General features: G+C 36.0%; 1 protein-coding gene across 1 annotated transcript in view; it reads left to right on the plus strand.

Annotated features, from left to right (window-relative positions):
- The window catches only part of LOC306887012 (triple functional domain protein-like), a gene marked incomplete at its 5' end in the record, with an annotated part of 146,471 nt that overhangs the window by 119,554 nt on the left and 2,709 nt on the right, over positions 1 to 24,208 (plus strand). The window contains 22 exons of the mRNA XM_079444468.1: positions 5,154 to 5,437; positions 7,829 to 7,999; positions 9,956 to 10,051; positions 10,141 to 10,289; positions 11,138 to 11,204; positions 11,446 to 11,549; positions 11,652 to 11,721; positions 13,366 to 13,455; positions 13,566 to 13,658; positions 13,807 to 13,857; positions 14,290 to 14,367; positions 14,741 to 14,932; positions 15,031 to 15,211; positions 16,378 to 17,003; positions 18,272 to 18,519; positions 20,070 to 20,208; positions 20,331 to 20,358; positions 20,462 to 20,627; positions 22,065 to 22,186; positions 22,264 to 22,336; positions 22,449 to 22,649; positions 22,806 to 22,944. Coding sequence (XP_079300594.1) covers positions 5,154 to 5,437; positions 7,829 to 7,999; positions 9,956 to 10,051; positions 10,141 to 10,289; positions 11,138 to 11,204; positions 11,446 to 11,549; positions 11,652 to 11,721; positions 13,366 to 13,455; positions 13,566 to 13,658; positions 13,807 to 13,857; positions 14,290 to 14,367; positions 14,741 to 14,932; positions 15,031 to 15,211; positions 16,378 to 17,003; positions 18,272 to 18,519; positions 20,070 to 20,208; positions 20,331 to 20,358; positions 20,462 to 20,627; positions 22,065 to 22,186; positions 22,264 to 22,336; positions 22,449 to 22,649; positions 22,806 to 22,944 — 3,368 coding nt within the window. The remainder of the gene's footprint in view (positions 1 to 5,153; positions 5,438 to 7,828; positions 8,000 to 9,955; positions 10,052 to 10,140; positions 10,290 to 11,137; positions 11,205 to 11,445; positions 11,550 to 11,651; positions 11,722 to 13,365; positions 13,456 to 13,565; positions 13,659 to 13,806; positions 13,858 to 14,289; positions 14,368 to 14,740; positions 14,933 to 15,030; positions 15,212 to 16,377; positions 17,004 to 18,271; positions 18,520 to 20,069; positions 20,209 to 20,330; positions 20,359 to 20,461; positions 20,628 to 22,064; positions 22,187 to 22,263; positions 22,337 to 22,448; positions 22,650 to 22,805; positions 22,945 to 24,208) is intronic.

Below are 24,208 nucleotides of genomic sequence, written 5' to 3' on the forward strand. Positions count from 1 at the left end.
AAAAGCGAAATAATTATATATGACCTGCTTATATTCTTGGTGCGCTTCCGCCAATTTAGAAAACTACTAAAAAAGCTGAAAGTGCCTAATTTTGAGAAGACTTTAACTCTGACTCTTTCAGAATCACATCTTTCATATTAAAGAATTGCAGGTTACACCTCTTTCCTCTCTTTGAGTCTTCTCATCCGGTTTTCCCTTCCTCCCTCTCTCTCATTCATAGCATAACTTAGTCACAGCTGTGCATGAAACACCAAACCTCCCTCTTTCTCCATTCCCCTTCCTCTCTCCCTCTCTCTCTCTCTCCCTCCCTTTCTTTCATAGTCCATCACTCTCCACTCAGCATTATGTGGTAAAATCCTTTCAGTTTAGAGGAGTTAGGTGTAGTTTGCCTCCTCTGTCCGGATTACTTCTTGGTATGGCACATGGAATACATTCATTTTTATCAGTCAGGCCACTTTGTCACATGGGTTCAGCTTCAGGACGCTCAGAGAACTGCAAGTATTGGCTGCTGGATTTGGGTACGTGCCTCTCAGGACAACAACACTGTCAGGACTGAATGCAGTAGTCGTAATATAGTGTAGTTTATGTTTATTTAAGTGGTTTCAGTTTATTTAAGATAGTGTATGAATATTTAGGTGTATATTTCATATCCAGGGTTATATTAAGATTCACAAGAGGTACTTTTAAGGCACTTCTACAGAGATAACATGAAGAAGCAGTTATTTTTAATGATTGTCAGATTTTATTAAAAATCTATTTTATTATATTTGTTGATTAATAATTTTCATTACTCATAGCATCTAAAAATGAAAAAGCTTGGTCAGAATTATCTGAACTTTTTCTTTTGTTCCTGTGTTTATAGACGTTTTGTAGATGTCTAGCTGTCTATAGAATGTTCTTCATATTCATTTAGTTACTGCACTTTCATTTTAGTAAAAAATTTATACAGCAGTTGATTTTGAGGGGATGTCAGCATTTAAAAGTTGTTGCTGTCATTTTAAGTTTGCAGAGCCAAAATGAATAGATTAATGACATGGCATTACCTTTAACCTATTAATTTATATAAATATACATAAAAAATGCAAGTCATACACAAATTGAAAAAAATACTATGTTATTTATGGTATCTACGTCTGCATTTAAATTCATTTTAATATTTTGGGAGGCGTAAAGTCAGAAATATCAGGGAGATCTTCTGATTTAATACATCATTCATTTAGCTGACGCTTTTATCCAAAGCGACTTACAATTGCTATATATGTCAGAGGTCGCACGCCTCTGGAGCAACTAGGGGGTTAAGTGTCTTGCTCAGGGACACATTGGTGTCTCACAGTGGATTCGAACCCGGGTCTCTCACACCAAAGGCATGTGTCTTATCCACTGCGCCACCACCACCAAAAAACACATTATTAAGTAGTGATGTTTGATATTTTATAATTCAATAAATTAATTAAAAATACATATTTTAAAAAATGCATGAATATTCCACAGATCCTCCCGACTGTGTCAAGGACAAGTTTCTTAAAGTTTGTTTGACGTTTTTATTAGGGGTGTATAATAAATATAAGAAAATATCGATACACGTGAGTATCGCAATATTTTGTTTGGCGATACTGTATCGATTCTCAAAAACGGAATATCGATATTTAAAAAAAAAATCATACAGGATTCATGGCAGTTGTTTAGTTTCAAGTTCATATCCCGACTCAAGTGTCATATCCTGGGCTTTTGTGGTAACGTCCGCTCCGGGACTGCGGCGCGGGTGCCAACTAGGTCCCGCCGCGTCCCGTGTTGAAGAGCCTTCGCGCGAGGTGCGGCGGGCGGTAATGTCGCCACGCGGCTGCAGCTTTCTCTCATGTTGGGGGCGTTTTGTGCAGTCGGGGAGGTGCTCGCGTCGCGGTCTCGGCGATTCCACGCACAACATAAATACAAACTGAAAAAACCTGTGAAATCCAAGTTGAAAGGTTCTGAGAATGTTCAACATCTGTATTTATTTTATTGTTTTACAATTGTTTTGTTTTCTTTAGGAATCCAGCAAGCTGGATTAATTAATATTAATTTTATTAATATTAATATTAAGCAGGTGTCATTTTTTGTTCAGATCAAAATGTTATGACATTGTTTATTACAATTGTAAACTTAAACTGTAAAAATAAAAAATATATGGTCTTTTTATTTAAAATACATTTTATACATACATTTAACTAAAGAATCCTGCAAGCACTTTAATTTTTCCCCCTTGACACAAAGTGGTTCAATAATGTTGAATGTTACAGGGACTGATTATTGCAAATGCAGATCCCAGTGTGTTCTGGTTAAACAATTTTTATTTATTTATTTAAGGTTTGCATATAGTGGTGTGCTCTTAATGACAGCTTTCCTAAAAATATATCCTATTCCTAAAATAAGAAATATCCCAATATTTCGCCTTGCTTACAGTATCACAATGTATCGCAATATATCGTATCGTCACCCCTGTATCGTGATACGTATCGTATCGCCAGATTCTTGCCAATACACAGCCCTATTTTTTATGATAAGGCAAAATTAGTTAAGTTTGTCATGTGCTGTGACATTTTCCCCCGAAAACTGACTGAATATGACTGAATAGTTAAAAAAAAAAAAAAAAAAGTAGGTGTAAAATGTTTTGAAAACAATCGTTAAAATGTGCAATGCACAGATCTTTTCAATTGGTTATTATTTTTACTTAATTTTTTATTTGAACTTGAAAATATTATTTGTTTTTTCAAAATCTTATGAAATCAACATGAAAACAACAAGTACATTTATAAAACTTTGCACAATAATTTTTCCTTTTATATTGTTATCATGTTTGTTTTGTCATTGACCCAAATAGCATAGGGATAGGAATTTATGACGGTGTTTATATTTAGCTTTTGTTCACAGACTGATTGATTTAGATGTTATGTTGGTGATTTACGTGTTCTCTGGTCAGGGCTGTGCTTGTCTGGGAAGTCTCTGTACCCCTAATAAAGGTACATTGTGAAACCTGTGCATGTGTTTGTGAGCGAGTCTTCATTATTAATTCAGACATAATATAAATTCATCCTAACAAATGAAACTCTTTCTAAATATTACCCCTTTCAGTCTTTTTAAAAATAGTTCAAGTTTTCTGTAATATTTTAAATCTGTTTATATATGATTTTTATCTGGTGTAATGCACAAATTAAGGTTCATATGAGGGGACAGTCGGGACAAATACACAGTGTCCAACACAGGGCTCATTTCTGTGGTGCTGAAGGCTCAGTTTGTTCAGGTGTGAATTTAACGACAGTGCAGGAGGAATGAATTTGTAACACAACTGCAAACACACACCACATTCATCACCGATATATCTAGTAACAACACCCAAAAATCATATGCAGTTATAAAGTTTTCCAGTCAGATCAATTTCTGAAATATTCTGTTGTGGACATTGCAAAAACCAACATGTCTGTGTTAAACTGGCTAATTTAAGGTGTCTATCCTACTATAAAGGTTGTAAAAAAGACTGTAACAAAAACACACACACACTTGCTAAATTGTGTGTCTTGTGTCAGTGTGGCTAAACTGAATTCTGCAGTGAACCAGAGTTCATTTTGTTTGTCTGTTACTTGTTTTAGATACTGTAACGGTGCATAAAAAACAAAAACTAACTATGATTGGTCACTTTCCATGTCAGTCTTGTCAAATTGGGTAGTTCTTGGGCAGAATGAGCCACAGTAAGAGTTTATTCAATTCCTTTGTGAATCAGTTCAAATGAATCAATATAGATTCAGTTTACAGTGACTCATTTTGACATCAATTCCAATTGATGTGTTCAGTTGTTTGTTCATTACTTTGTTGGAGTTGTTTACCTATGTGTGTGTGTGTATTTTTGGCAAATACACCGAGTGTGAACTATGACAGATGGGTCACACTAGGGTCAGCTTCTTCAATAAACTGCCCAGAGTGAGAGGACAAACTACTGAGAGCAAGACAGCTGAGAATTCATATATACAATATAAGAAAGATTTATATACTGACAGTCAATAAAGATCTATTTATTAGCTCTTGATATTTCCACTCCTCCCGTGAAGACCGTTCATCAGAAGCCTTTCTTCTACACATCAGTAGACTGACGAGAATATCTTATGCAAGCTTTATGTAAGGACATATCCTCTAAGGAGCAGAGCAATGTCTTTTAAGATGGTTTTGCAGTTTCAGTTTTGAAGAGGGCTGGAAACAGAAACCTCTCTGAAGCGAAAAGCAGAGTTGCGATTTGCTAGAGTCACCTCGTGGTGAGAAAAGCACGCTCACACACTTCTCCACAAACCCCTGAATAATTTGCATAAGATAGCATCTGTCAGATTTGACTTTTCAGATATGCTTGATATCATCTTAGTTATGTATAATATGTTTATTATATAGTTATAACACAGTAAACTGTGCTGCAGTGATATTGCATGTATATATTTCTTAAATATATACATGCCTGTGTGTGTATTTCTATATACATAATAAATGTACACAGTACACAGATATACTATGTAAACAAAACCTTTTATTTTGGATGCGATTAATAATTTGACAGCACTAAGAAAAAATATTGAAACAAATGTAATTTATTTAAATAATAATAGTAATAAATCATAATATTACTAATGGCCGTAATAATAATAATAATAATGCAAGGACACTTTTTCAAGCAAAATCTTTTACAAAAGAAAAAGTATCTATGATATGTCGATATGATTGTTCAAAATTCATAAATGTAACTTTCTTGTATCTCACTTCAACTAAAAATCTGAAAAATAATTCTGAAACGTTAAGTTATCTCTGAAAAAAAGACACCATTTGTATGGTGGTGCCACTTACGCCTTCATACATGTGATTCATGCGAGTATCGTTTGTTTATTTACAAACAGAATATTACTTTTATATTATGTTATTAATTACACTTTATATTGTATGATACCATGTTGTTGATGAATTTTTGATGTTTGATTAATTGACAGATTGTTGATTAATGATTTATAAGACTGTACAGCTATGAACTCATGTTTGCTGTTTTCAGTTGTTCTTTAAAATAGAAATACCCAGAAAAAGGCCCAGCAAGACATGTAAACACCACTTCTCTCTCTCTCTCTCTCTCTCTCCCTCTTTCTTTGAAGACACGCTCTCGGTCTCCAGTAATGAAGGAGGACTTTCGGGTAGTGCCACGCTGCAGCCAAGTCATTTGCAGAGCTCTCCTGGACCCAAACGGCCCGGAAATACTCTGCGCAAGTGGCTGACCAGCCCTGTCAGACGGCTCAGCAGTGGTAAAGCAGACGGCCATGTGAAGAAACTTGCACACAAGCACAAGAAGAGTCGAGATGTCCGCAAGAACGCAGACGCCGGCTCACAGAAAGACTCAGATGACAGTGCCGCCACACCACAAGATGAGACCATAGAGGAGGTTGGTGACCAGAAAACAATACAGTAACACCCTTTTTGGTTTAACACGCACATATTTTTTCAGGTTTATTAACTTGATTAATGCAGTCAGTTAAAAATATCTGCAGTGAATTGTATATAAATGAATGTACAGTGCCTTGCGAAAGTATTCATACCCCTCCATTTATTTCACGTTTTATGTTGTAGCCTTATGTTAAACTGCTTTAAATTACTTTTTTCCACATCAATCTGCAATCCATACACCATAATGACAAAGCAAAAACAGAACTGTCACAACTTTGTACATTTATTTTTTACTTTTTTACTTTGTAAAAAAAAAAAAAAAAACTGAAATAAGCACATTGCATAAGTATTCACACCCTTAACTGCGACAAGCAATGATGCGACAGGCTTTGCTCATCATCATTTGGCAATCATCTGCCATTCTTCTCCTCACCTCTTCACGTCTCGAGGTTGGATGGGGCCAGACAAACATTTTCAGGTTTCTCCAGAAATATTTGACTGGGTTCAATCCCAGGCTGTGGCTGGGCCACTCAATGACATCCACAGAGTTGTCTATAAGCCACTCTTGCTGTGTGCTTAGGGTCATTGTCCTGTTGGAAGGTGAACCTTCTGCCCAGTCTGAGGTTCTGGACTCTGGACTGGGTTTTCATTAAGGCTATCTCAATATTTTGGAGCATTGAGCTTTTCTTCTACTCTGACGAGTCCCTCAGTCCTTTTAGGATAGTACTCTGCAGGTGATGAGCAGTGCCTGGTTTCCTTCAAAAATTATGCTTGGAAATGAGGTTCATCAGACCAGAGAATCTTGTTTCTCAGTGTCTAGGTGTCCTTTAGGTGCTTTTTTTTTTGTTGCAAATTCCAAGTGGGTTTTCGTGTGTCTTCACTGAGGAGAAGTCTGGCCACACCGCCATAAAGCCCAGATCGGTGGAGTGTTGCAGTGATGTTTGTCCTTCTGTAGGTTTCTCCCATCTGCATATATGATAATGGATCTCAACTAGAGTGACCATCAGCTTCTTGGTCACCAGTCTAGACAAGGCCCTTCTCCATCAGTTGCTCAGTTTGGCCAGGAGGCCAGCTCTAGGAAGAGTTCTAGTTGTTTCAGACGTCTTCCATTATGGATAATGAAGGCTACAAGATTCTGTGAACCTTCAATGAAGATTTTTTTCCCCAGATGTGTGGCTTGATGCAAACCTGTTTCTGAGCTGTACAGGCAGTTCTTTTGACCTCAGGGCTTGGGTTTTGCTATGATATGCATTTTCAGCTGTTAGACCTTTTATTAAGACGTGTGTGCCTTTCCAAATCATACCCATTCAATTGAATTGCCACAGGTTAACTTCACTTGAAGTGTAGTCAAATCTACAAATAATATGAATAATATGATTTCAACTGTCCCAGTTTGAATACTTATGCAATGGAATCATTTAAGTTTTTTATTTTTAATAAATTAGCAAATATGTTAAAAACCTGTTTTTTGCTTTGCCATTATGGTGTATGGAGTGTAGAATGATGTGGGAAAAAAGTAATTTAAAGCAATTTAACATAAGGCAGCAACATAACAAAACGTAAAAGAAATGAAGGGGTATGAATACTTTCGCAAGGCACTGTATATACGCTACTATTCATAGTTTGGAGTTTGCTATTTTCAGTTGTGATAATAATAAGTTATAAGTTAAGATAATGTTATTTGAGCACCAGATCAGCATATTAGAATGATTTTTGAAGGATCGTGTGGCACTGAAGGCTGGAGTAATAGCTGCTGAAAATTTAGCTTTGCCATAATATTCTAAAATACAATAAAATAGAAAACAGTTATTTTAAATTGTAATGATATTTCACTTTTTTGTATTTTTGTAAAAAAAAAAAAAAAAAAAAAAAAAAAAAAAATATATATATATATATATATATATATATATATATATATATATATATAATTATGAAACAATGTCAGAAAACAAAAAAATAAACTTTAAAACTGCTAAATGAATTTTATGTTAGACAATTATCTAACACATCTAATAAATAAATAATAAATTAAAAAAACATTGGATTTTTGGCATAAAAAAGTAATGGGACTAAAGTTTACAGTATTAATTAAAAGTGCCTAAAAGAGCCCTATTGCAACAGTGAAAATGGTTAAAACAGCTCCCAGGCGAGTACATAGATATGGTAGTTAGTTCCTGGTAAATGCATTTGGTAAATGTAGAGTTTTTTAAGTGTATGATTTGTAAGTGTTATTCATGTCTTGTGGTTTTTGCAGTGTAGAGCAGTTATAAATACAGTGCAACTCTTCCACTGGAGCTATTTTGGTATAAAAATGTTCCACAGCTGCTGATCTGTTTCATAGCTTACCAGTGTTTATCTTTCTTTATTTCTTCCTCTCTGTTTCTCACAGAGGATGAGAAATGAGGGACTGAGCAGTGGCACTCTGTCTAAGTCTTCCTCTTCAGGGATGCAGAGCTGTGGTGAGGAGGAAGGGGAGGAAGGGCCTGACTCTGTTCCCCTGCCGCCCCCTATGGCCATCCAACAGCACAGTCTTCTGCATCAGGACTCCCAGGAGGACAAGGTAAATACCAGTCACCAGAATATAACTTTGTGGAAGGATTTATTTTCATTATTATTGATTTTATTACTGCTTTAAAAATGCTGATATAGACCGAATAATAAATAGGTTTTCTTAAAGTCAACATGAAATCAGAACCTGTTTCTTGTTATAACATATTCCTGGTCTTATTGTGCACATATTCTCTTGAGGGCGAACTTGATCTTCAGTGTCCATGTCCTGGTCAAAAAGACCCACAAAGGAACATGCAAGCACTGTTATAGGGAGAAAACGGTCTTCCACCATCAACTCCAAATTTGTATTCAAGTCTATCTACGAGTTTGGAATGCCCACTTTTAGTGATGTAATCATTACCTTGCGGATCAAAGCCTACCTTACGTTTCCTTAGGAACTGTGTTATGAAGAAAAATGTTACATTTTGGACATAAAATCTGATGTAAATATTTTTTCATGCTGACTTCATGTTGACCCCATGATGATAGTTTAGAAAGTCCTCTGATAGGCCTCTCTAACTGCTGTCTGTTTTCTCTTTGTTTCTTAATGTTCTCCAGCATTATGTTGATTTCTGTTCTGCCTCTGTTTTGTCTCAGTTTCCTTATCTCTCTATGTAGTCTTCTCTCCTCCAGCTTTCTCCTCCTCTTTCCTTTTTCTTTTGCAGTGATTTTTTCTAATTGCATACCTCATCCTCACTGTATGTTGTCCTTCTCATCCATTATTTTATTTGAATACTCCACATGTGCTCAGTTCTGCTTTACCAGAACTTATTTTTTGAGGCACAGAAACTAATCCTGTTCAGTAGCATTTCTAAAAAATTGAACTTCTGACTGTTATAGACTGAGAAAGCCCTTGACCTTGTCTGTGACCTTTCATGTGCCCCTTAATGGAGTATTCAGGAGTGCGTACAATCACATGCAATGGGCCATGTGTGCACTTACTCTTCACCCAAAACAACCTAAATCTTCCAAACCAAATGTCCTACTTCCATTCTCCCTATATATGCCCCTACCACTCTGAAATCAGTCCCTGATTGGCTGGTGAATACAGAAACCCATTGCCATATTTGGACTGGAATGTTTCAGCTTTCATTGTAAGAACACTACAATGGTGAGCATCATTGCAGATTCACATAATAAATAAATATTGAAGTCTTTAGACTTTGTGGTTCATTTTTCAATACTGGATCCAAGTGGTAATTACTGATTAGCCATTCACCTATGTAACCATAACCCGAAAAGGGTGTCACACCTCTGGACTAGGCCTCATGAATAAAAAAGACATACAAATTAACATACATTTAACATGCAAATTAGACCACTGAATTTAACACCAAACAAAAAATAGTGTAAAGGTTTTTGTTTGGTTTTGTTTTATTTGGTTTTGTTGTTTTGTATTTGGTGTTTTTGTTTGTTTGTTTGTTTTGTTGTTTTGTATTTGGTGTTTTTGTTTGTTTGTTTTGTTGTTTTGTATTTGGGGTTTTTGTTTGTTTTTTGTTTGTTTGTTTTGTTGTTTTGTATTTGGTGTTTTTGTTTGGTTTGGTTTTTGTTTGTTTTGTTGTTTTGTATTTGGGGGTTTTGTTTGGTTTGGTTTTTGTTTGTTTGTTTGTTTTGTATTTGGGGTTTTTGTTTGGTTTGGTTTTTGTTTGTTTGTTTGTTTTGTTGTTTTGTATTGGGGTTTTTGTTTGGTTTGGTTTTTGTTTGTTTGTTTGTTTGTTTTGTATTTGGGGTTTTTGTTTGGTTTGGTTTTTGGGGGTTTGGATTTTTTTTTCTTTTGGTTTTTTTTTGTTTGGTTTGGTCTTGTTGTTGTTTTTTGGGGAGGGGGGGTTGTTTTGTTTTGTTTTTTGTTTGTTTTGTTATTTCAATTTTATTTTGGGGGGGGGGGGGTTGTTGTGTTTTTTTGTTTTGTTTTTTCTTGAGAATCCTACTTTATTTAGATTCTAAACATTCTTACTTTTTTTTGTAGGCTACTTCCCGTCTGTCTGGACGTCCCAGCAGCTCAGAGACACCGAGTGCTGCTGAACTGGTCAGTGCCATTGAGGAACTAGTCAAAAGCAAAATGGTAAGAGATCACAGAGGTATAGAAAATCACAGCATGAGTCCCTTATTTCACATTGAATGTTTTTGTATTGTCCACTTTTTCTTTTTCAGAGTCTAGAGGACAGGCCTAGTTCTCTTCCTGTTCAGCGAGGAGATTGCAGTAGTCCTTCTTGCATCCCATCAGATAACTCCCTCCTGTCTTCCTCCTCTCCCATCGACGAGATGGACGAACGCAAGACTGGCATCCTCAAGAGAAGACAGTGTGTTTCTCTCTTATTTATAAGTATTTGTATATTAGCTCTCTAAAAATCTAGTAGTTGTAAGGCCACACCAAAATTTAATCTCTTGTGTGGAATGTTTTAGTGACTGACTTGACAAACGTGAATTATGTCAGAGCTTCCAAGCATCTCTCAACACAAGTGTCAGTGTTTTGATCTCTACACAAAAAGTGTTGCAGGTCGCAGAGGTTCAGAGAGGTATCACAAAGGTTTGTAGGTAGCTGGAATGATACTCAAATGGCCAAAGAGCAAAAGAAGACAAAAGAGGGAAGTTTAGAACAGACTATTTGATACATTGTAGATAACTCTTCAAATGTCACACTTTTCATGACACCTTACTGTCTTGGAATGCTCTTGTTTAATTTAACTGGTTTAAAACAGGTACAGGATCATGTAGCATATTGTTTATTCATTACGATTTGACACGGAAATTGTCTCATAATTATTGTGTTTGCTTTAAAAGGTCAGAAGCAAACTGGGTCGAAGCTGAAATAGTTTGAACGTTGAGCTTCTCATTTATAAAGCTTTACATTCAATTCAGTTAGCTTCAAGGTTCATTATATAGAGATCAGTGCATTGAGGAACACTGACGTGAGTCATGTGAAAAGGCTCACAGACAGCATTGGTTCCTATAGAGGTCGGTTACTATAATAAGCATAAAAAATGCGAAGCACACTGAAATATTGGGTACATTTTAATTAGAATTCTTAATTACAAAATTTTTTACAGATTTTTTATACTAAAACGAAATATGTTTCTTTTGACTCTGCTTGCCATCTTGAATTGTTCTTTGAGTTGTATGTGAATGTGTTTTTCTCTTTCATTTTCAGCTATGTACTGCTGGAACTGGTGGAGACAGAGAGAGACTATGTGAGAGACCTTGGTGCAATCGTGGAGGTGGGCTTATATTCAGTTCTTTTAACAAATACCACAGTGAGATCACTATGGTGACCGCATGAAACTGAACACATTCATTTGAGTAATCATAATTGGCTACTGCTGTCAGGGTTTAGTTTTGTTTGATCAGTAGTCTATCCATTTATTGAGGAGTTCTTCAGAATGGTCGACGAGTAAGATCACGTTTCATGTGTTGCTGTCTCCATATGGTAACCATCCTGATGTGTTCTGGCACCTGCAGGGCTATATGAGCAGGATGAAGGAGGAGGGTGTACCCGACGACATGAAGGGCAAAGATAAGATCGTCTTTGGAAACATTCACCAGATTTATGACTGGCATAAAGAGTATGTGAAAATGACACATTTAAGATTCTCATTCTCGTAAATACCACCAAGACCCCCTACTTTCATTTCCTGTCATTAATGTTGCTCCTCTCATCTTTGTAGCTTCTTTCTTGGTGAACTAGAGAAGTGCTTGGAAGACCCAGATAGGCTCGCACACCTGTTTATAAGACAGGTATGAAATGATTCATTGCGGGGTTTCAACAAATATCATTCAATTAAATAAATATTCCCGCCTCAAACTTATATCTTGTTGCTGTGTCAGTCTGGTTGGGATGTTACAGTGTCTACACTTTTAGGGTGAATCAACTTATGAATTACTTGTAGTTGTTTGTCTTTATATTTATCTGAGATGTGAATATTTTACACCGCAAAAAATGGCATACTGCACCTTTAAGCCATAAAAGCAGTGAATACAGTAACAGCTAAAAGAAAAAAAGCTGTGAGGGACAAAATAAGATTTTGAACAATCTCAGTCTCAGTGTTTTGAAACAATGACAATGTTTTGAAAAATGTGTCATTGTTGTTGTTTTATTTTGTTTTGATTTTATGTTAACTATATTATATATAACCCGTCGATATATTTAGAGTTGGATATATGGTACATCCTGGGTAGATTACTTAGGATTTGTAGTCCATTACTGATAACAAATTATATTATTAAAATTATACTTGGATAATTAATTTCATTATTTGTTCATCATGAAATACATTAAACTTTACATTACAGTGGGGTTTTCCAAGCTGTAAGTGGTAGGTAGAAATGAAATCAAATGAAATTGGGCTAAACAAATAAATTCTGAATAATTTACTGCTATTGTGTGAATAATGTTTAATAATGCAATCCATAAAAATAACTGTAATCTGATTATGAATTTTTTTTTTATATGTACACAATAAATATACACAGCACACATACATATATTATGTAAACAAAAACTTTTATTTTGGATGCGATTAATTGTTTGACAGCACTATTTTAAATATAATATAATACAATTACAAGTAATTAATTTTTGGAATCCGATTACATGTAATCAGTTACTACCCATGTACTGCCTGCATACTCACTTGAAGCAGCAAAATTTGGCTGCAAAATTAACTATATTATCTCACAGCTTTTTACATACAGTAAAGTTGGATATATAATTATGTTTATTTTATCCCCCCACACACACACACATATATATATATATATATATATATATATACTGTATACAGTATACAGTACTCACGTAGGGCAAAATGTGCTATATAGCATAGCTCAACTGCCAGATTGCTTGTAACAGTTTGTACACTATATTATCACCCAGCTGTAATCTGATAATAAAGATATTAAGATATTATAAACATTAACATCATGATTTTTCCGTAAAGCCTCTTTGGAACATTGTGTAATGTGTAAAGCACTATACAAATATATTTGACTTTTCTATCCATGCAGTAAAAGTCAATGTTGTTTTGGACCCCACTTTTATTGTATAGGAAAAACATTTTTCAAAATCCCCTCTTTTGCATTCAATAGAATAAAAGCAGGCATGCATGTTTAGAATGTCATGAGGGTAAAAAAAATAATGACAGAATTTTAAATGATGACAGAATTTTCATTTTTGGGGGAACTTTTCCTGCCATGCCCTACCTGTAGTAAAAGAGAGTGGTCAATATGTGTTGAATATGCAATAACTGAATCATAGCTATTAGTACATTATATATTTTAGCATAACTAGGAAGCAGCATAGAACAATCAGCATGAAGGACAGGATCTTACTTGATGTTTAAGTTTTGATCTTCTTTGTCTGAAATTCTGTTTTGGCTACAGGAACGGAGACTGCACATGTACATTGTGTACTGCCAAAACAAGCCCAAATCAGAGCACATTGTTTCAGAGTACATCGACACGTATTTTGAGGTAAGACTCAAGTCACTGCCTACATCCTCCCTGACATTTAAACATGAGTCATAAAAAGTAAGACAGACTCATAACTGCATTCTCTCATCTTTTCTTTATATCTTCATCAGGATTTAAAACAAAGGTTGGGCCACAGGCTACAGATCACAGATCTACTGATTAAACCAGTGCAGCGGATCATGAAATACCAGCTTCTGCTGAAGGTCAGGCAGTGAAATTGCTGTAGCAATGTAGTCATTCCTTCCAGGACTACTGACCCATCTTTATGTAAAGAATAGATGTAGAGAAAAGATCATTATCTTTCAACATAAATGAATGTTTCTCATCATTGTTCTGGTTGCTTTATTTTAGGATTTTCTCAAGTTCTCCAAAAAGGCTGGTTTGGACACTGTAGAATTAGAGGTAAGGGTATTTGTTTAGACATGGGCTAGTACTTAACTTTGACACATAACTCATCCAGCAGCATTTATGCTACAAATATAAATGATACTATACCTCAAATCATGCAGCTTTTTAAGCAAAAATATTGCTATCTGACATTTCTAAACAATCAGTAATCAGTCTGACTTTAAATCAATTTATGCCTCAATTTATGACTAGGAGATGATAAAACATAAATAATATTGCACAACTGTAACCAGATTCATATCTACAACCCAGAATATCAGAGTTCTTTGACTTGGGCTATAGTAAACCACATCCAGTACCAACACCATAGTAACCACCCACAACGCCTTTGTTTTATGGTGGCAAATTTTACACAGGCAAACACCAGTCACATTTTCTTCCGAAAATGTAAAAATCCAGTTCTAAACGACATATGCTCTCTCACAGAAAGCAGTAGAGGTGATGTGTGTTGTTCCAAAACGCTGCAATGACATGATAAATGTTGGACGCCTCCAAGGATTTGATGTAAGACACATTTCTCTTACCTTTTTTGCAAAAGTTTGTGAGTGTGTAGGTGGAAAGCTAAAATCACAACCATTAACAGTTGTACTGTATTTTTATTTTTTCCATATCAAAACTAATCAAACCAAATATGACGATGATTTTTTGTCATTTTGTGGAAAGAGTTTAGCTGTCTGACAAAATTATTCACAATCCGAGCAAATAAAACAGTGACCTTGCCTCCAATTAAAAAATGTGGGAACATCACTGTACAATATTTCAAACTAACCTGTACTTATTATGAATGTTCTTTTTAGTGCAGTTTTGTTTGCACATGCAAGGGAATTTAACTGTTCTGAGGACTAAGCATTGTTTATTTTGTTATTTCTGCTTTTAGGGTAAAATTGTAGCCCAGGGAAGACTGATTCTCCAGGACACCTTCATGGTCTCCGACCAGGAAGGTGGTCTCCTTTCCCGCATGAAAGAGAGGCGTGTCTTTCTCTTCGAGCAGATAGTTATCTTCAGTGAACCTCTGGATAAAAAGAAGGGCTTCTCTATGCCGGGCTATCTGTTTAAGAACAGCATAAAGGTGTGTAGACAGAATCACTGCCGTAGAAACACTGTGCTCAAGACACAGTATAGCAAGTAAAAACATTTATCTCTTGTCTCTCTCTCTCTGCTCTGCAGGTCAGTTGGTTGGGTCTAGAAGACAGTCCTGACAATGACCCTTGTAAGTTTATTTTGACCTCAAGGTCATCCACTGGCAGTACAGAGCACTATGTCCTCCAATCCTCCAACCGTGCGGTTTCCCTGGCTTGGATCCAGCAGATCAGCAGCATCCTGGAGAACCAGAGAAACTTCCTCAATGGTAACACAATTGTAGGATTTCTAAAGAAAAAATAATAATTTTACAAAATGGGAGGTCAGTGGTTAAATATCTGTTACCCAAAACGTAATAGGTTTAAAGCCCCGCAAACTATGAACAACCACCAAGTAATTGGCTTGACCTCCTGCTCTTGGAGGGCCAAAGGTTTAGCTCCAACCTGCCTCAACACACTTGCCTGGAAGTTTCTTGTAATACTGAAGAATACATTGATTAGCTAGTTTAAATGTGTTTAATAAAGATTGGAGCTAAATAGCAGAATAGTGGCCCCCCTGTAGGAGGATAGGACACCCCTGATCTAAATAAAATTATATGACTAATTAATTGTAAGATAATAGTTATGGATTGGGATTTGAAGATAATCCTGCAGGAATATGGCAGCTAAGGTCAACTAGTTTTCCAACAACTGATAGTGTGATTAGTGCTTCCAGCTGGGTTAAGACAACATAGATTAGCGTTAAAAAGCATTTAAACGTGCTCTTTTGAAAATTCACTTTTAAAATTATCTAGTCATTTATGCCCTGTTTACACTAGTGAAATTTCGTTTTAAAATGCATAACGTTTGCTACGGATACGCCTATCGTTTACACCACTCCGGCGTTTTCGAGGTTGAAAACGGAGACTTTTGAAAATGCTGCAGACCTTTTTTAGTTTGAAAACTCCAGGGTTGTGTTTCAGTGTAAACGGACCAAAACAGAGACTTTTGAAAACGATGGCATGGCTTGACGACCGTGTAAACAATAATATCATGCTCATTGTTGTACCCATAGATATGTATGGGTAGATCCCCCATTCGACCGCGTCCGCTGTCTAAATAATAGGGCAAACAACCTATACATATCTATGGTTGCACCTGCATGAATGGTCATGTGACATGCGTTTTCCGTTGTGTATTGTAGACCGAGATCATTTCTGAAACGCAGTGGAAACGTCAGTGTAAACGGGGATCGTTTTCATTCTAAAACGCCATTTTAAAATGAAAACGAACAAGTGTAAACGGGGCCTTAGACATTCCAGTGACTAGTTATTTTTCAAAATATGTTGTTCATAGCTTTACTCTTTCACTTGATAATAATACATCCACTTAAGAAAATGTCTTTTATGACTGAGTTATATTATATAACATCACTTGCCTATTGTTGTCTTCTCAGCACTGACTTCACCCATTGAATACCAACGGAATCATGTTGGGACAAGCGGTCTGGGTGGACCCAGCAGCAGTGGACTTCCAGGGGGTAGCAGCAGCTCTGCCATGGGTCCCAGCTGTGGCTCTCGGTCCCGAGGTTCCCGAATCCCTCAACCTTCTTCTCGTCTCCCCCAGCCCGTGCAGCACCACCACGCCCCCGTCCCAGATGACCGCACTTCAGGTACGTGTCCTCTTCCTGACCAGGACCTAAACGGTGAGGTCCCTAGGATGCAGGTCCTGGAGTGCCCCTTGAAGGAGCTACGCGAGGAAGCCCAATCAGGGACACCCATTCCAAGAGCCACAGTCGCACCCCTGTCTCTCACCCTAACAAAGCCCCGTCTCAGAGTCCACTCGCCCATTCTCTCCCCTTTGAACCCTCAGAACTTTACAGTCCAGAAGGGCTCCCCGTTTTGGGCCTCAATGCCAGTCTCGCCTACTGGCAGGCCTGGCTCTTACACAGAGCAGAGTGACACGTTGAGTCGCAACCAGTGTCAGACTCGCAGGCACTCCACCCACAGTAAGGAGTTGGACCGCATCAGTACTTGCTCCTCCACCAGTGAGCAGTCCCTGCATTCCACTCACAGCAATGGGGTAAGAGCCAAACTCTAGCTCCAGGCTTCAGTGAGGCCTAGTCCTGCTTCACCTCCACCTCCGGCTTCATACTAACCCGGGCCGCTGGGGTATATGTGGAACTAAAAGAGGATTCTCACAGGCTTTTGTGGGAATTAACTGGCCTGGTTTGACTGTGCTGAGCAACTAACAACATACACTGTTAACCAGGATAACTCCTTGAGAGTTTCTCAGAAACATCCGTTACATCCGTTGACTATTTCTGCTTATTCTATTGCTCTGAACTGGCAGGATGTTCTCTGTCTAACCGCCTAAGAAGACCTAATGTGCAAGCACTGGGAGCACGTATACCACAGCCAACTAACAATTACTAACTCTTTTTCTTTTTAACCTGCTTATGGCTTTTTTAACAGATTTCAAAAATGATTTTGGGGATAGTACATTTCAAAATCTATTATGGGGTGTCAAAGGCCCCATAAAACCCTGTGCTGATTTGTTTACTATTGACAAATGAATTTGGAGCGAGACATATCAAGGGGCTTTTCCTTTTCTTTTAAAATAGCAAATAGGTTTGATTTGCATCAGAAGCAACTATGAAGCATAGGGGTATTAGGGGAAGGTATATTCTCATTCTAGAGAGCATTTTATTGGGTACACATATGAGTGCATCAGTATATTTAGTCTGTTTCCCGGAAGAGAAAGATTGTACATTGTCAACTTTCAGCAGTCCACTTGCATATAGATGGTTTTGAAATTAATAGGCCACAAAACTCCAATATTGATTTCACGGGGTCTTTAAGGGTGTTAGATTTCCTCTTTTAACCAACAGTCTTCACACTGAAAGCAATTTGTAGCAACAAAGAGGCCAGAAGTCATTCATTTTTAATGAGAGTAACCGATTAGAAGCAACATGAGCGATAGAGACTGTCGACGATTTGACAAAGTTCAACATGTTGTGGTGACTGTCAGTGGGAACATAGACATTTGAGCTCATCCACCTCATGATATACTTAACCGACAGTACAGTGTCTGGACAGCCATCATCAATTTAACTGTGAACTGTCAGTGTGAATGACTCTTTAGTGTAACTCGGAAGAGGATCTTGTTAACTAAAACAACTTTCTATTGTAAGTCTTTTCCTGCTCTCGCTTGCTTTATTCTTGCTCTCTGACCAGCTCACTAAATATCTTCAACATTCTTCATATGCAAACATTCTTAATCAAATAAAAAATAATATACATAATATAAAAGTTGCTACTCTGATGGTTTTCTGTGCTTTATGCTTCTAGAGTGAAAGCAGCAGCAGCAGCAGTGTGTCAACCATGTTGGTGACCCAGGACTACGTGGCTCTAAAAGAAGATGAGATCAGCGTGTATCAAGGAGAGGTTGTGCAGATATTGGCCTCTAACCAGCAAAACATGTTTCTAGTTTTCCGTGCCGCCACAGAACAAGGCCCAGCAGCCGAGGGCTGGATCCCCGGCTACGTTCTGGGTCACACCTCCACCATCATTTCCGACTACCCTGATGGAACCCTCAAGTGAGGATTGGTTATTAATTGTTACTGATTATAGACTGACTGATTAGTTACTTCTAGAGTGAAGAAGCACCACATGGGTTCACCTTTGCAATTTTTTTTTATTCATACAAACAGCAGATTTCCATATTTTATCCATGTTGCTGTCTTTGGCATGTTAGCATGTGCCGAAATTTACTAGTTGCATCAGAAAGAAATAAAATTTAGTTGGAAAAATATATTATATTACATTATTTAGAAAATGGGTGCCAACATAGTCTCAAAATCCATTCCATAATATAAGTTTAAACTGGATACTAAACATAAATGTCAAATGGGACTTGATTTTATTCATTAAGAAATTGATTGTGTTTTGAAAACATTAAAAACAAGATTAAAATTCTGAAGCTTTCTTTGCAATAACCTATATGGCAAAAATATATATATATTTAAGTATATTTGCTCTAATATGCTTTAAAATATATTTGCATAAATGTATTTTATGTATTTTTGAAAATATATTTTACAAATATAAATATATTTTAGAAAAAAAACAAAAAACATAAAAAGTACATTTTGCATTATTTAATTCCATCCAAGAAAATACAGTCCCGTATGTCACATTTGAAGAAAACTTTTTTTTGTCTATAACCCATATGAACATATAACGCATTTGAATAAAATTCAATTATAAAATAATCTTATAAAATAATATAAAAATTATAAATAATAATATAAATAGTCTGTATGTAATGTAGTTTTGATCTATTCCATTTGCATTTACCCTAAATGTAGGTTACTGTAAGATTGGAAATGTATTTTGTCCCTAAAATGCCTTTTTAAGTATATTTTGGTACATGAGGGTTGAAACTTAATATATTTTGGTCGCAGATTTGTTTTTTTTTTTAGCCATATGGGAATTGACGATTTGTTACCCTGGACCACAAAACCAGTCTTAAGTCGCTGGGGTATATTTGTAGCAATAGCCAAAAATACATTGTATGGGTCAAAATTATCCATTTCTCTTTTATGCCAAAAATCATTAGGATATTAAGTAAAGATCATGTTCCTTGAAGATATTCAGTGAATTCCCTACCATAAATATATCAAAACTTAATTTTTGATCAGTAATATGCATAGCTATAAACTTCATTTGGACAACTTTAAAGGTGATTTTCTCAGTATTTAGATTTGTTTTGCTCCCTCAGATTCCAGATATTCAAATAGTTGTATCTCGGCCAAATATTGTCCTATCCTAACAAACCATACATAAATGGAAAGCTTGTTTACTCAATTTTCATGTGAAAAATTGACACTTATGACTGGTTTTGTGGTCCAGGGTCACATTTGTGAAAATGAGATTTGTATTAAGAATGTGTTTTAAGTTTGCAAGTTCATTTAGAGTTAATGTTGACATTAAATTTAGGGTGTAAGTGTGAAAACATCCACTTATTATGACGTGCTTAGAAGACACCATCGTTTTTAAAATGGTACTGACTTCTTGTTTGTTGTCTATTATTTATAGTCCAGCTGTGAATTGTCTCTCATAAAACAATGCTATATTTGTCATTCAGGAAGTCCTCATCGTGGCACACAGCTCTACGCATCAGACGAAAGTCCGAAAAGAGAGACAAAGACGGCAGGAAAGAGAGCAAACCAGAGAATGGCTATCGCAAGTCTAGAGATGGATCAGCCAATAAGGTTTCTGTAAAGGTACTGCCTTAACAGTCTATTAATTCATTATGTAATCATTACTCATTATGCAATTAACATATTGCATTATGTCAATTTCTACATGTGAACATTCAACATTATTGCTTATTTAATTTTTGCAGCTTTTGAATCCCAACTACATTTATGATGGTAAGTTAAAATATTGTTCTTGGAAATCTCTCTGCGTATATTAAATTGTTCATGTGTCATAATGAAACAACCAAATGACTGTAAGTTTCTGATTTGCCGGCAGCAGTTCCCCCAGAGTTCGTGGTCCCCCTGAGTGAGGTGGTGTGCGACAGGGGCGACAGTGTAACTCTCCGCTGTAAGATCTGTGGGCAGCCCAAAGCCTCGGTCTGTTGGAGAGGGCCTGACCAGAGCACTCTCAGCAATGGTGGGAAATACACACTCACACACAGGTAAAACCAGTACTTATATGTCATGCACTTATACAGACGGCAGGGGTTGCTTTTGCTTTATGGTTTACGATCCTGTTTATTGTGAAGGATGAACAGTCATTTTGCTAGTTTCATAAGTGTTTACTGAAAGAAAAATTTTCCATGCTAAATATTTCTGTGAAATTGTCTTCATGTTGTTCATTGACTGCATTTGATCACATTTGGCTATAGAAACAAATTAATTTAGTTTTGCAATTTGTCAATGCTATTGGTTTGACGAACTTAATCTCTTATCTTTGCACAACATCTAAGTTCCTTTGTGAGCAAAATTCCTAATTGCATTTTTGAATTGTAAAATTCAAATTGCTAAACAAGAAAGAAAATAATGGCACACCATAGCAAGGTGAAAAATATTATGCCATTTTCTCACCAAAAGTACTGTTTTGAACCATGCGGCTATTGATGAAAATCCTCATGGCTCAAAACGTTACTATAAGTGAGAAAGTATAGTATGAGAAAGTATGTTTTCGGTAACACTTTATTTTACACGTTACATCATGTATTTACTATTACAATAACAATAAATTATGCATAATTACATGCAAGTAACCCTAACCCTATAGTAAGTACATGTAGTTAATTAATATTACACAGTACTTAGATGTATAATTACACTGTAACAAGGACACCTTAAAATAAAGTGTAACCACGTTTGATTTATTGTATGAATATTTTTCTACTTTTGGAGCGATAGTGTGTCAACTTTTTCTTCCGTGTTTGTTATTTTTTCTGGTTGAGCACCCTCATCGTGCTTTTTTTTTTCAGCTGCTAGATGTGCATACTTTCTGTTACATTTTTGCTGAAAATTAAAATGCTGTAACAATTGAAGTAAAAACAATCTAAATTCTTTAATTAAAAGACTTATTGGTTAAAAATAGATATAGCTTAGTGTAAACAAAAGTTGTACAAATGTAAAAAATAGATGAAGTAAAAATCTAAAAAATAAAGCTAAACATACATTTACAGGATACATTTATGTTAGGTAGTTACTTTCACAAATAAACCCTGACATGGTGATCGAGACCCCGATGTGAAGCACCTTGTATTTTCCACCTGACTGTGCATTTTGTTGCTTATTACATGATTACCAAATAAATGAATAAATGTACATGAAATATTGATTTAAGTTGAAATATGTCATTTTAATTAAATTATTTTATTCTATGAAACCTAATTAATTTGCTTCTAAGATAAAATTGGCTTGGTACAACATAAATGGTCAATATATAGTTTAGCAGTCATTTAGGTAACAGTGTTTGACCTCTGTATAGAGCAGTTGACCATTCCAATATATTCTAGACTAGAGAACACATTTTTAATAGACTATGCTGTACATTTTTGTTTTTATATGTGACAATTTATAAATTTTGCCACCTAATTGTTTAATGTTTTGTTTAGTGAGACAGGAGAAGTGACCCTCCGTATCTCACCTGCCTCTCTGGACGACAGCGGCACCTACACCTGCATCGCCTCTAATGACGTGGGCTCAGTAACATCATCAGCCTACCTCAGGGTGCTTGGTCAGTTGATTTTCGGTTAACACTGGTCAAAACAAATTTAATAGTAGTTGATTTACCAACGTTGTTGTTTTTCGTAGGCACGTCTTGTGACGGGATCCTCTGGAAGGATAACTTTGAGTCCCTCTACACTGAAGTCATGGAACTGGGGAGGTATTGTACGAACGAAATGTTCTGACATACTGAAACATACTCATCTATCTCTATACACACAGCTAACATTCTAAACCAGCTAAAGTTTGGTTTGGTTTCTCTCTGTCTGTAGAGGCAGGTTTGCCGTCACTAAGTGGTGTGAGCAAAGAGGAAGCAGGCGATCAGTGGCTGCTAAGCTAGTAAATAAGAAGCTAATGCGTCGAGAGCAGGTGGTTCAAGAGCTGGGTGTCCTACAGTGTCTTCAGCATCCTCACCTGGTGGGTCTGCTGGACACCTACGAGACCCCAGCCAGTTACGTTCTCATCCTGGAGATGTACGTGGACTTCTCTACTTTGTCTGTAGCAATATAGTCTCAAACACAATGGCAATGCTAACGATAATACCATCAGCTCATTTAGACTGATGGAAAGTGTGTTTTTTTGGTTAACACATTGTTTTTTTAACACGTTTTCTCTTTTTTGCACATCAGCGCTGATCAAGGTCGTCTCCTGGACTATATTGTTAGCTGGGGGAACCTAACAGAAGAAAAGGTGTCTCTTTATCTACGGGATATTCTAGAAGCTTTACACTACCTTCACACATGCAGGATTGCTCATCTTGACTTGAAGGTGGGTCTTCCAACAGATTTATTCTTAATAAATTAGTCGATCATTTGTGGAAAGATGCCACACCTATGTAATTATATGTCTTGACTGGTGGTTTTCAACTAGTGGACTGGGACATTTCCAAAAGAGGCACAAGATGGCTTTACATGAATTCAGGCAAAATGAGCTATAAAATACCCTGGAAAACAAGTAGTTGTTTGTCTCTATACTTTACACTTAGCAGATTGCTAGGAAATAACATATTGAATTAAACAAAGCGTATTCCAATAACCTTTGTTTTATTTACAACTTCAAAAGATTTTAAACAGTGTAAACTAATGCACCTAAAAAACTATGCATATTTCTTATTTCAATTTGTTTACTCAACACCTCAAATTTATTTAAGAACCAGGGGATCCTGAATTTTAGTCTTGGAAAAGTCATGTCAATGATAAAAAAAATATATTTTTAGCTATGTTAAGATATTGCATTAGGCAGAAATTTCTGAGAAATTGCTGTTTGTGAATTACAAACCTTTCCCTGTAATGTTTGTAAGCGTGAAGTAAATTAATTAGTCATAAAGAGTGTAAACCCTAAAGAACATTCATTTCCTGAAATGTATGGTCAGGTTTTGTATTTAGTTATTTCCATTTTACTTTCTTGTAATTACACATAATTTTATATGTGTTCATTTAGCAGACACTTGAGACGTACAAATGAGTAATACAAGAAAAACACCTTAATGAGATGAGACGTGCTAACAATACAAAGTTTCATACATTGTCTAGAATAGTATAGAGGAGGGATTGATGAGTTGTTTTTTTTAAGAGTAAGGATGAAGTAAAGTGCTTATGAAACTCAAAAAAAAGAGAAAGAGAGAATTTGATTGCTCGAATTGAAACTGCTGCAGGACAGCTCGGCTCTTAAGTGCAAATGTGTATATATATATATATATATATATCAAGAAATAAAAATATACTAATAATATATATAATAAATAATAATAAATAATAATATTTATTTATTTAATAATAATATTTATTTATTTAATAATAAAACTAATAATTGTTCCTGGTGAGAGCTATAATTTTAAATATAAACAGTAACGCAAATAAATCCTTCCTAATAGAAACTATTAATCTAAACAATAGAAACAGGGTATTAAGCAAATAGGGATGTAGCGATTTAATATGAATCAATGCATGGATCAAATTACTAACAATATGATGTATTAATACAACACATAAAAAAATCTAAATATATCAATAAGATATACTAGAATACTAGC

The sequence above is a fragment of the Barbus barbus genome (assembly GCF_936440315.1).
Source record: "Barbus barbus genome assembly, chromosome: 21".
In the NCBI taxonomy this organism is placed as follows: domain Eukaryota; kingdom Metazoa; phylum Chordata; class Actinopteri; order Cypriniformes; family Cyprinidae; genus Barbus; species Barbus barbus.